The sequence below is a fragment of the Juglans microcarpa x Juglans regia genome, chromosome 5S (genome assembly GCF_004785595.1).
Source record: "Juglans microcarpa x Juglans regia isolate MS1-56 chromosome 5S, Jm3101_v1.0, whole genome shotgun sequence".
NCBI lineage: Eukaryota > Viridiplantae > Streptophyta > Magnoliopsida > Fagales > Juglandaceae > Juglans > Juglans microcarpa x Juglans regia.
In genome coordinates, this window is record NC_054603.1 from 5604645 (window position 1) to 5617163 (window position 12519).

A 12519-nucleotide genomic window follows, 5' to 3' on the forward strand; every position below is an offset into this window, starting at 1 on the left:
TTTCGAGGAAAAAAAGGAGGTGGGAATCACATGGGCTTGTTGGTGTCTCTCGCCGGGGCCTCCTCCTCCACACAATGATCTTCTTCCATATCATCTTCATCGACTGAGAGCTTACAAGAATATTCCGTCTTCTACGTCCGGACATGGCCGACGATAGGGTACTCATCGTTTCGAATTCCCCGGTACAAAGAAAAATTCTTTTATTTTGATCGTTTGGGTTTGAGAAAAACCGGAGGATAAGCTGGTTTGTTGTTGGTAGGAGAGTTTTGAGTGAGAAATGCGGGATCTGGTCTTCTGGAAATCTTTTTTTTTCTTTTGTTTTCCCAACAACTGAACGGCGTGGTAGGGTTTGCGGTGATCTCGGTCGCTGATCTGTAGGGAGACTCTGAGAGGGATCTTGTTGGTTTGATCTGACATCGAAGCGAGTGCTTCGCATGGCCGGATCTTTTTTCTTTCTGCTTCTGATTTCTGAGAAGGACCCATTTTTTGGATTTTGTACGCCTATCCGATCTGTCTCTAGCATCTAGAATATCTTTTGGTTTTACTTTATTATCATTTTTCAGAGCTTGATTTTGTCGATTTAGCTGAATTCTCCTTTAGATCAAAGTAATCAGCTCTTCTGGTTTAGATGGGTTAAACTTTGGGTTCCTCAAACAGTTGAGGTTTAATTTGTATTTTTGAACACGGTTTTCCATTGGATCAAGCTTAATTGGTAGCTGCCTCGGTTTTTACTAGAGTTTCGAGTGCTTTTGCTTATTGTTTTGGGTAGGTAGTCATTGTGTTTTGGCAAGATTGTTTAATGAGCTCAGTGGTTTGATCCGCTTCTTTATCTGTTTTATGTAATTTTTCCTGCCTGTATTTTTGCAGACTCCATTTCTAGTAGTCTAAGCTGATAATATGCTCATGAAGTATTGAGTTACTTCGTTTCTTTTCTTTCCCAGCCTTCGGTGCTGGTGTTGCCGATGACACCTGCTAATTTGAAAGTCTAGGGCTGGTTTGGATGATGAGATGAGATGAGATGAGATGAGATGAGATGAGATGACTTTAGATAAGTTGAATAAAATATTGTTAGAATATTATTATTGTTTTGGGATTTAAAAAAGTTGAATTGTTTATTATATTTTGTATAAGAATTTGGAAAAGTTGTAATGATGAGATGAGATGAGATAAAACCATCTCTGTATCCAAACAGGGCCTATTTTGCTTAAAATACTCAAGCCTCATCGTGATGTATTTCGCAGGAAATATCTGGTGCTGTTGTTGATGGAAATGATCCGACGGGGCACATCATTTCCACTACGATTGGAGGAAAAAATGGAGAACCTAAGCAAGTAAGCATTTTCGCAAATACCTATTTTGTTGCTCTCCTTTTTCATATCCATTACTAAATCTATTGTTACTGCTTTAATTATTACAAATATGGATGTTATTTATAAAAAAATAAATTATTACAACAGTATTGAACAATTTTGGAGATTTAGACAGTTAAAACTCATGAAGTTAATGCCTTTGGTGAATTCTCATTGCAGACAATTAGTTACATGGCAGAGCGTGTTGTGGGGACTGGCTCATTTGGAATTGTTTTCCAGGTATACTAACGTAGCCTTTGCAGCTCTCTATTGCTCTCCCTCCCTAACATGCTATTTTCCTGATATTTCTGTCTTCTTAGGCAAAATGCTTGGAAACTGGTGATACTGTGGCTATAAAGAAGGTTTTGCAGGACAGAAGATATAAGAATCGTGAACTGCAGTTAATGCGTGTGATGGATCATCCAAATGTGATTTCTCTGAAGCATTGTTTCTTTTCCACAACTAGTAAGAATGAACTTTTTCTGAACCTTGTTATGGAATATGTCCCGGAGACCATGTATCGGGTATTGAAGCATTACAGCAGCGCAAATCAGAGAATGCCACTCATCTTTGTGAAACTTTACTTGTACCAGGTATATATAATGGTTTCTTATGATGTTGTCTTAATCACATTCTTCCTGGTATTAACTGGGGTGCTTCCAGATTTTTAGGGGGCTGGCTTATATACACACGGTTCCTGGAGTTTGCCATAGGGATTTGAAGCCTCAAAATCTTTTGGTATGCTCTTCTCTTATTTTAAATGGCAACAAAAGTTAGGGACATTTTGACACAGAGATGAGACGTGAAATTCTCAAAATTCTCAGAACTTCTCATAATTTCATTCCTAACCATCACTCAAACAAAAAACACTTTTCAATTTTAAATTTTCAACTTTTTTCATCTAATCATTACTTAATCATTATCCAAACACAAAAACCAATATAACTTTTATAAACTTCATAACAAAACACAAAAATCAATTCAATTTTTTCAAATTTCAAAACAAAGTAATATTAAAAAATTATATTCAAACAATTTTTTACTTTATAATATTTATATTCATCTTTTTCTTGCTCATTTTCCAAAAACCAATAAAACGTTTTAATTCAAATTATTTCATTACTATTCACAAAATTTTGAGATACTCCTGGTGTCTAAACGACCTCTAATTAGACTGTTGCTAGAAAAAAAAATGAACAACAAAATTTCTTAACTGCTGCGTTTTTAAAATAGAATAATAAAAATATAATGATGTGACTGGTTTTATTAACTATTCATGACTGGCTACAGGTTGATCCTCTCACTCACCAGGTTAAGCTTTGCGATTTTGGAAGTGCAAAAATGCTAGTATGTTGACCTCTCATTCTCAAAGTTTCACATGTTTCCTCTGGTTTCCATGCATTTTAATTTTCCTGCTGACCAATGATTTATACTCTAGGAATCCAGGTGTCTAGGATTTCAACTGGATGCTAACTTATTATTCTCATAAAAAGCTACAACATTCATGTCATTTGTCTGTTTTTTGATTGATTTTAAAATTGTGGCCTATTATGCCATAATGTGTTTGTTCGTTTCAACTTTATTTGCAGTGACTGCAGTTTAGGTTATGGCTTAGATATTGTTGAGAATAGTGTAACTACTAAGCGATATATTCTGTTGTCTCTAATTCGGTTTATGTCAGATTGCATGGTTTATTTGTGGAAAATTTTCTACTAATATATATATTTATTTTGTACTACAATGTACCATTTACATGGCAGCCAGAGTAGGTTGACAGTGCTTTATATTAACAATGTTATCTTTTAATTTATTTTTGGTTGATCTTTGGAAGGGGAGGTTTATCAGCCATGACATTTATCAACAATTAGAAAAAGATTCATTTTTGTTTCCCCTCAGGTTGTCTCTTTTCTTGGTCAAGAGAAGGGAGGGGGTGCCTATGTTTAAGGGTGCAAGTGGAGTTTTGGCTTTAAGCTTCATGCTTAGCTTACTTTTGGTTGTTTGTTCTCGGAAGACATTGAATTGTGATTGCTTATAATGTTATGTTAGAGAATAGAGTCGTGCGACTTGCAAGCCTGGTCTGTTAACACGCCACTTGTTGTAGTACCTCAACTAGTTATAAAAAGTCAAAACTCTATTTATTAGTTGACGTAGCATGTTTCTATATCCTCCACATCACTGGTGTGTCTTAGTGTATCAAAATATGAGCTTGCGAATAGAGTTTTTCTAGAGAATATGCCCTTTTTTATTTGGTCTATTCTCGAATGTAATGTTTCTGCCGCTCACCCTAAATTTACCTGTGAGATTAGGTGAAAGGCGAAGCTAACATATCATACATATGTTCACGATTCTACCGAGCTCCCGAACTTATATTTGGTGCCACAGAATATACAACCTCAATTGATATTTGGTCAGCTGGTTGTGTCCTTGCAGAGCTTCTTCTGGGGCAGGTTAGCTTCTTCTTCGTCCCCTTTTCTTCCTAAAAAATTTAATTTAACTTTCCAGCAGTCTTTGCAAGGATGGTTTTTTCCCCTTTCAATTGAGGGTAGGTCTTCCCTCACCTACTTTGTTATTTTTGTAGCCACTTTTCCCTGGAGAAAATGCGGTCGACCAGCTAGTAGAAATTATCAAGGTTCGGTTTTATTATCTATGCTTTTATGCATGCAATTCTTGAGATCATGCATCAACTTCTTATGTTTTATCATACAGGTTCTTGGTACACCAACTCGTGAAGAAATTCGTTGCATGAATCCAAACTATACTGATTTTAGGTTTCCACAGATAAAAGCACATCCTTGGCACAAGGTTTGCACTTTATTTCCTTCCAATTAATAAATTTTCATCAGATTAAGTTGATATATAGAGGCATCATCTGCCATTTTCATTTGAGCTTTTTGGTGATTATATGCTGTTCTTGTTTGAATTAGGTATACTTATGAGGTTTGTTTACCTAAAGCTCTTAGATGATGCAAAAATTAACTTAATTACTCTACCACCAGTTATGTTTTTCCTTCTTCAATATAACACATTGGAGTAAATTACAGCTAACTTTTAAACTTCTGGATTTAGGTTTTCCATAAAAGGATGCCTCCAGAAGCAATTGATCTGGCTTCACGACTGCTGCAATACTCGCCCAGCCTTCGCTGCACAGCAGTGAGTTCATTTCTGCCATTACTTTTATGTGAAAATATGACTACATTTAATTTTGGTGTAGCCAATGTGATAAGAAGTTAGTCATGGTAAATTCCAATAGATTATTTGGTGTCTGAGTTCTGTTATTTTATTGTATTATGGAAATGTGTGTTATGTTCAAGTGTATGGACTTGGCTTTAGATGTGTGTTTGTGTGGGGGTGTTTGTGATCAATCTCCTTTTTGACTTAGAGCTTCTTTGTTATCACAGCTAGAAGCATGTGCACACCCTTTCTTCGATGAACTCCGAGAACCCAATGCTCGCCTACCAAATGGTCGCCCATTGCCACCACTTTTCAACTTTAAACAGGAAGTATGAGTATGCTTTTTTGCTTTTTTCGTGGAATATGCTTGTCCATTAGTGGTAGTGGTTGGATTCAAAATGATACTTCAGTATGAATTTTTTAATGGCCAAATACTGAGGTATAAAGCATTAATATATATTTATTCTTGCATGTCACATCTAAGAGAAAGTTAATTGTTTTATGTGCCTGTTAGTATGTATGTATGGATATGTCATTAAGTAATGTTGCAAAATGCCCACATTCTTTATGACATTTTTCCTAAATGTTGTAGACATTATTTATAGGTGGTAGGAACATGCTTTAACATTGACTTATTGGATGATTGGGATGTTCAGCAACTATTCAGTTTGAATGTTTAATTTGCAACAAATTGTTTTCCTGATTTGTCTATTGGTGATTACAGTTGTCAGGAGCTTCTCCAGAGCTTGTGAATAGGTTGATACCAGAGCATGTGAAACGCCAAATGGGTCTAGATTTTTTGCATCCAGCCGGCACATAAGTGAGGAAAGTTATATGGGAATGTTTTATCTTCCACTTAATGTGTGATGCAAGGAGGTGCTATATTTGTGTTGGTATCACCATGCATTGAGGCCTGAACCAGTATATCATTTCTTGCTCTTGCCCTACCAAGACACGTAGATACACAAGTGTCTGGATAACTGCACTTGATGAGTTCGTTTCTACGATTTTGTCGCTATCCCTCCCACGACCTACTCTTTCCAAACCTCCTTTCCATTTCGTTTCTGTACATGTTTGATAGTTCAGATAGCTGGAGATGGTGATCAGAAAGCTTCTAGCAGAGGAAAAGCCAGGGGAAAGTGTATCTATATAGCTAGGAAGAAAGCCCCTAATAGAGTGGCTGAACAAAAGGGTGGGGGCGGTCTTGCAGTTGGTTGTTGGATATTGGTTTTATTTGCATGTTGCTTCCCTTAGTTCTTTGGTGGATGTTTTTTTGGTTGAATTATATTTGCAGGCTAAAGATGCTACCTACTGTTTGTACGAATTAAAATGCTATTGTTCTGTGTGCAGTATTATTTTTGCTTGTTCTATGCATTGATTCCTTTGCTGGGTTCAATGTCGCTGAAGGATTATCGTGTTGAAGTGAATTACAACATAATTTTTTTCATATTGTTCTCAGTTGAAAATTGGCATCCATCAAGGATCCTAAGAGACATCATGAGTTTGGAAATACACTAGATGCATCATGTTTCAAAGTGAATGTATAAGATTAGAAAGATTTATGGAAAAATTAATTTATTTTTTCAGTTAAAAGCAATTTTGTCTATTCATTTTTTAAACAAAATGTCTCCTTTCAAATTTTAACAAATGTAAATCAAACTCAGACAACATCTATATGGCAGAGGACGTGTCATAATTTAATTTAGAATATAAATTTTAAAATTGGCTTAAAAATATAATAATTTATTATATATAATTTTTACAATTTTAAAATGTAAAATAATATAAAATCTCGAGAGAAACCAAAATTAAATTACTTAAAAAAAAACGAAATTAAATATGTTAAAAGCAGATTGACTTTTTTAAACTTCGAGGAGTAGGATGTCATATGAAATCGATTACCTTACATTATTTGAGAAGTGGGAAGTGGAGGAAAAGACATGGAAAGATAAAATAGCAAAGAACAAACAAAAACGACGTCGTGGTTGCAGAACTGTGCTTGCAGACTTGCACCCTAAAAGTCCAATACAACGGCAACGTATACAAAAGCTTGGCGCCAATGACAAACGTTGAGCAATCCCAGACTCGAGCCACGTTACAGCTGGGCCCATTCCTAGTCAAAGTCAAAGAATCAAACGGCTCAAACATGCCCACGCACATCTCGACCAGAAACCAACCGTACAACCCAACAACACAAAATCAACTGCCTTTTAAACTGAAAAAACCAGCCGACAACCCCCGTCCACTTCCCAAATCTCGAGCTCCTCACAATTAGACAACTACGATCCCTTCGATTGAAAACAATAAAAAAATTGTTAGCTTCCCCAGGCAAGCGAGATTCCAGAAAGGTTCCCCCATGCGAAGTTCAATCAATGGTGGAAAAACTTTTGGATCATAGTATTATACTGTCAGTCTGAACTCTGAAGACTCTGGAAACGCCAGTACTAAGTTACCAGGAACGTTTTTCAGAACTTTTCTGGTTCTTGCGTTTCTTTAACTTTTGCAGTTTTTCTCCATGGAATGTGTAAGGCTGGGTTTTGGGTATTTCTTCCTTCTTAACTTCTTTTGGATGCCAATGATTGCTGCTGATACCGACAGTCTTCTTTCACCCAAGGGTGTTAGCTATGAGGGTATGTCCCACGCGGGTCTTCAAGAAACAAATACATGCGGGATGCCTTGCTTTTTTCTTCTCTTGATATTCGTGCATTGATATCTTTTCTTTTTATCTGTGTCGTTTGTGCTGAATCTGTCATTTTTGGATGAAGCAGTGGCTGCTCTGATGGCAGTGAAGAGTAAGATCAAGGACGAGTTGCATGTGATGGATGGGTGGGATATTAACTCTGTTGATCCTTGCACGTGGAACATGATCGCTTGCTCTGCCGAAGGTTTCGTTGTTTCCCTGTGAGTGTCTCCCATTCTGCCATCACATTATTGCTCCTGTTCAGTTCCCCAAAAGTCATGCCTTTCCTTCTTTTCTCTACCATAATTTGAACCTTTGACCTTGGCTACATAAAGGCGGATACTTACCACCATAGTTGCAAAGAAGGCTTGTTATATAAAGTATACCCTGGTTTTGACATTGGGGAACTGAACTGAAGAATTGTAAACGGCTATTTGTCTTCTTGTTTTTACCCCCTTTGGCTTTCTTGGCAACTTAAGAGTGGGTATGGAAGTAAAAAATTGCTCATTGCTTCTTTTTCGGTCTGTATGTCTTCTTTTTTGGAGAGGGAGTTCCGTTACTTTTCAATGTGAAGGGTTTTATTGGTTAGGATGTCTGTTTAAAATCTTAAATGCGCTTCTAATGTTACTTGTTTTCTATTGATGATGGTAGTGAGATGGCCAATATGGGCTTATCAGGAACGCTTTCGCCAAGTGTTGGGAACTTGAGTCATCTTCGGGCAATGTAAGAGTTCTTGGCATTCTGCTGATTCATGGCACCAACAGATTGTCAGTTCATTGGAGGCTTTGTTAAGATATAAAATAAATAATAAAATCTACGTCTTCGCATCAGTTTATATTTTTAGGGCAAACGGTTATTTCACATGGTATTAGAGTAGAGGTCCTAAGTTTGTTTTACACTTTACTCCATTTTATTAAATATTTCACATGTTGGGTCTACTCATTGAGGGGTGTTAAGATATAAAACAAAATCTATCTCTTCCCATCAGCTCAAGCTTTTGGAACAAGTGATAATTTCATAAGCTCATGATATAGAAGGTGTTCTTTTCTATTAGTTGCTTGATGAACTGAAATTATTGTGCAAATCTTTTGTTGTGTAGCTGCCAAAAGGATGGAATAAATGTTGCATTCACCAAATGATTTTTTCTATTTCTTGCTGCAGGTTATTGCGGAACAATCAGTTATCTGGTCCCATCCCACCCGACATAGGAAAGCTTTCAGAGCTTCAGACTCTTGACCTCTCGGGTAACCAGTTTGATGGAGAAATTCCAGACTCTTTGGGGTCTCTAACGCATCTAAGTTACTTGTGAGTATTCTCGAAAGATAATGTGGGCACCTGTATTCCTATTCATTTTAATATTTTGTTCTCTCTAAACATATGTTCTCTAAACCTCTCCCATGCAAAAATTCCAGGCAGCTCAGTAGAAATAAGTTATCGGGCCAGATTCCCAAAACTGTTTCTAATCTCACGGGTCTTTCATACTTGTATGTGTTCCATCAAATTTCAATTACGCTTTCTCTCATAACTTTCTTAAAAGGATTTTAATCATTTTTCACTGTATTGCATAGGGATTTTTCATTTAATAATCTCAGCGGTCCCTCTCCAAAAATACTAGCGAAAGGCTACAGGTGAGGTGTTTCGTGAAAAGAGGAATTTTTTTGTAACAATAAAGACTATCATATTTCCAGTCCATAGTTACTGCTTTTATGCCAAGTTATTTTATCAAGTGACACTGTCCTACATCAATGGCTGATCGATTTGTCAAGAACAAACACTTAACAATGGACTTATTTTAGGTGTGGGCTTACATACTAGTTGAGCTATTTCACCAGCTCCAACACAATATTTTAGATCATGCCATTCTATTGCCTTTATATAAGGTCCTCTTTTGGCTTCATAATTTGTTTTTACTGATTTTACTTAGTTTCTGATATGCAAGTGATCCTATGCATTGAACCATCATTTGGGGAGTTTGTTTTGGACGCATCTGTGTTATTTTATCAGAAATAATTAAACAAGAAAAATGATGTTAGTGCCAAACCAATATAGTAGCAATATATATATATATATACATATATATGTATTTATGTAGGTATATTTATGCAAATGCTCTCCTTACTAGAAAGTCTATGTATATATCCCAGAATGTTGAGCTCATCCATCAAAGCCCTTCTCTTTGTGCTCCCCAGTAGGAAGGCTTATTAGTGGCAGCAAGGGCCAATCCTCCTCCAAGAGGGAAAAAATCTAGCGTAGCATGTTGTGCTAAGCAGTTGATAATTTTTTGTTTTTACAATTGCAAGAATGCTTTCTTCATTTTTTGTTGACAGTTCAAAAAAATAAATTTTTTTGAAATTCTTCCTGATATGGTATTTTAGCTGTTTGACGGTTTTCATGTTTTTCATTGCAGTATTGCAGGGAATAACTTTCTTTGTACTTCTTCATCAACACAAGTTTGCATGGGTGTTTCACAACCGATAAATGGTCTGTTGATGCAAACTGTCAAAACACATTTTGCCAGTGATTTCTTGAATCGATATGGATGCATATGCATGATAATTTAATTTCAGATACAGGTTTATTTAAGAAAGTCGGCGGTCATCATCAGTGGGTGCTTTCTGTTGCTGTTAGCATCAGTTGTGCATTTGTGGTTTCTCTGATGCTGCTCGTCTGTTGGGTGCATTGGAACAGATCTCGGCTTCTCTTTACATCTTATGGTACTTCCTAAACTAAGGCATTTTCCATCAAGCAAGTAGATGATTGGGATTGTAAGAAGCTATGAGGATTCAAATTTGCTCATAAATTGATATTTTCAGTGCAGCAAGATTATGAATTTGATATTAGTCAACTCAAGAGGTTTACGTTTCGTGAACTGCAAAATGCCACCGGAAATTTTAGTCCCAAAAACGTCATAGGGCAAGGTGGATTTGGAGTGGTTTATATTGGATATCTTCCAAATAGGTCAGTGGTTGCTGTCAAGAGGCTGAAAGATCCAAATTACACGGGAGAAGTGCAGTTTCAAACTGAAGTTGAAATGATTGGCTTGGCTTTGCATCGAAATCTCTTACGCTTGTATGGATTTTGTATGTCCTCTGATGAAAGGTTGCTAGTTTATCCTTATATGCCAAATGGGAGTGTTGCTGACCGCTTGAGAGGTGTGTTCCATATTGGCTTGCTGCGCTTCTCTCTCTCTCTCTCTCTCTCTCTCTCTCTCTCTCTGTGAAAGAACTTGTTCAAACTGGTGCTTCTCAACTGTAATTTGTAATATTTGAGGAAAGCTCAACCTTTTAGTTACTGATCTTTTTCAGTGAGTGAGAATCTTTTTTCCCCTTGAAAATTATTTCAGAAAATGATCATCCCTAAGATAACGACTTGAATTATTCTAGAGGAAACACGTAATAGATATCTCGTGTGGTTTCATTTAAAGCCTTTTTGAATCTCAGTTTTACGGTATGAAAAAGTCGTTATCAATGTGGAAACCTTTAAGTTTTGTGGTTGCATCACATTTTCAAAATGCATGCGGTATAACAATTGGTCAGTTAACAATTTCTCATTCATGGTTTCAATCTTGAATTCCCTGGACTTGGAATCTATATCATCTATGCGCTCTTGCTTCAATCAAAGCTAAACCAAAACTGCAGCTTTTCTCTTATTCCTCTTGCTGATTCCTAAATGCTTGCCTCTTATTGGTAGACACTCGTCGAGAAAAGCCTTCTTTGGATTGGAACAGACGAATGAGGATAGCGGTTGGAGCTGCCCGCGGGCTTCTATACTTGCATGAACAGTGTAATCCAAGAATAATTCACAGGGATGTCAAAGCTGCAAACATTTTGCTTGACGAAAGTTTTGAAGCTGTAGTTGGGGATTTTGGTCTTGCTAAGCTGTTAGACCAGAGGGATTCACATGTCACTACTGCAGTTCGTGGCACAGTAGGACACATTGCCCCAGAGTATCTTTCGACTGGACAATCTTCTGAAAAAACAGACGTTTTTGGATTTGGCATACTACTTTTGGAACTCATAACAGGGCAAAAGGCATTAGATGGTGGAAATGGTCAAGTTCAGAAAGGGATGATTCTTGACTGGGTGAGTAGTTTTTTATTTTCAGTATATTGTTATAGTCATGGCGGAATCATGTGAAATGTCTTTGGTCTTACTGCATAGTTTACTGATTAATGAGGTGCATGAGTTACACTTCTCTTTGCCCGTATTTTGGATTTTTTCCAAGTGGTCCGGTACATAAGTTTCTTCCAATTTTCAATTTGCATAAGATTTTATTCTTTCTTCACGTAGTTTAGGATATAATTTTTTGTCTTTATGAGATAGATTCCTCCAAAGCAACTCCATAAAAATTAAATTGTCTCTCATCCCTTCTGTAAATGTCAAAGCTGAATAAGATAATGTTTTATCTTGCATTTGGGCATCAGTTTTTGCATTAATTATCAGTTTCTAAATATTAGTTGAACAATTCAGGTTAGAACATTGCATGAGGAGAAGAGGCTGGAAATGCTAGTAGATAGGGATCTAAGGGAATGCTTCAATGCACTACAGCTGGAGAAAGTAGTAGAGGTGGCTCTGCAGTGTACTCAGTCGCATCCCAACCTCCGGCCAAAGATGTCGGAAGTTTTGAAGGTCTTGGAAGGTCTTGTTGAGCAGTCAGGACATACAGAGGATTCACAAGGTGGAACCAACCTTTGTGAAGCAAGGGCTTCTAGTTTTTCCAGAATTAACAGTGATGCTCATCAAGAATCTTCATTTATAATCGAAGCAATGGAGCTTTCTGGACCTCGGTGACAACAAGTTCAATTTTTCCTTCCAAGTTCAACTGTAAATGAGTTTTGTACTTCATTAGAATAGATGCTATACACAAACCGACTCGACTATTCCATACTCTTCAACTGGCCGAAATGGTCAAATGGGTTCATCCTTCTTGTTCTAAGCTTGCAAAATGAGCCAAGACTGCCATCTAGTTTCAAGATGGGCCGCCGTCAACACAGAAGAACATTTTTGAGGCTACGCATAGATGTTGAGATGAGTTGAGTTGAGTTAATTGTGAATAGTAGTATTTTGTGAGTCCCATTGAGATGGGTTTAACTTTTTTAAGTTGAGACGAGTTTAATTTTTAAGTTGAAATGTATGGAGTAGGCTGAGATGAATTTAATTTTTTTATAAAAAATTGAAAAAGTAATAGATCTCATCAATGATTAGTTTGAGATGAGTTGAGTTTGGTTGAAATAACGTTGGACAACCAAACATAACCTAAATCCATAATACAATGAAAGTGATTATGAGTTTTCCGACCCATTTTCACTTTTATTTGATA

At 36.8% G+C, this 12519-nt stretch overlaps 2 protein-coding genes across 2 annotated transcripts; both read left to right on the forward strand.

The window, feature by feature from the left end:
• On the forward strand, nt 1–5890 carry LOC121267816 (shaggy-related protein kinase eta). Its single transcript, XM_041171888.1, has 12 exons — nt 1–158; nt 1242–1331; nt 1530–1589; nt 1670–1942; nt 2013–2087; nt 2640–2696; nt 3656–3796; nt 3928–3978; nt 4056–4151; nt 4416–4499; nt 4748–4849; nt 5245–5890. Exons 1-12 carry the CDS (start codon nt 144–146, stop codon nt 5338–5340), a joined length of 1140 nt encoding a protein of 379 aa, XP_041027822.1. The 5' UTR covers nt 1–143; the 3' UTR covers nt 5341–5890.
• Nucleotides 5891–6415: 525 nt separating this feature from the next.
• Nucleotides 6416–12290, forward strand: LOC121266777 (probable LRR receptor-like serine/threonine-protein kinase At5g45780). The gene is made up of 11 exons (XM_041170589.1): nt 6416–7150; nt 7289–7421; nt 7852–7923; nt 8362–8505; nt 8613–8684; nt 8769–8828; nt 9608–9681; nt 9768–9914; nt 10014–10352; nt 10891–11282; nt 11670–12290. The coding sequence occupies exons 1-11, from the start codon at nt 7036–7038 to the stop codon at nt 11988–11990; spliced, it is 1869 nt and encodes a 622-aa protein (XP_041026523.1). The 5' UTR covers nt 6416–7035; the 3' UTR covers nt 11991–12290.
• Nucleotides 12291–12519: the final 229 nt, after the last annotated feature.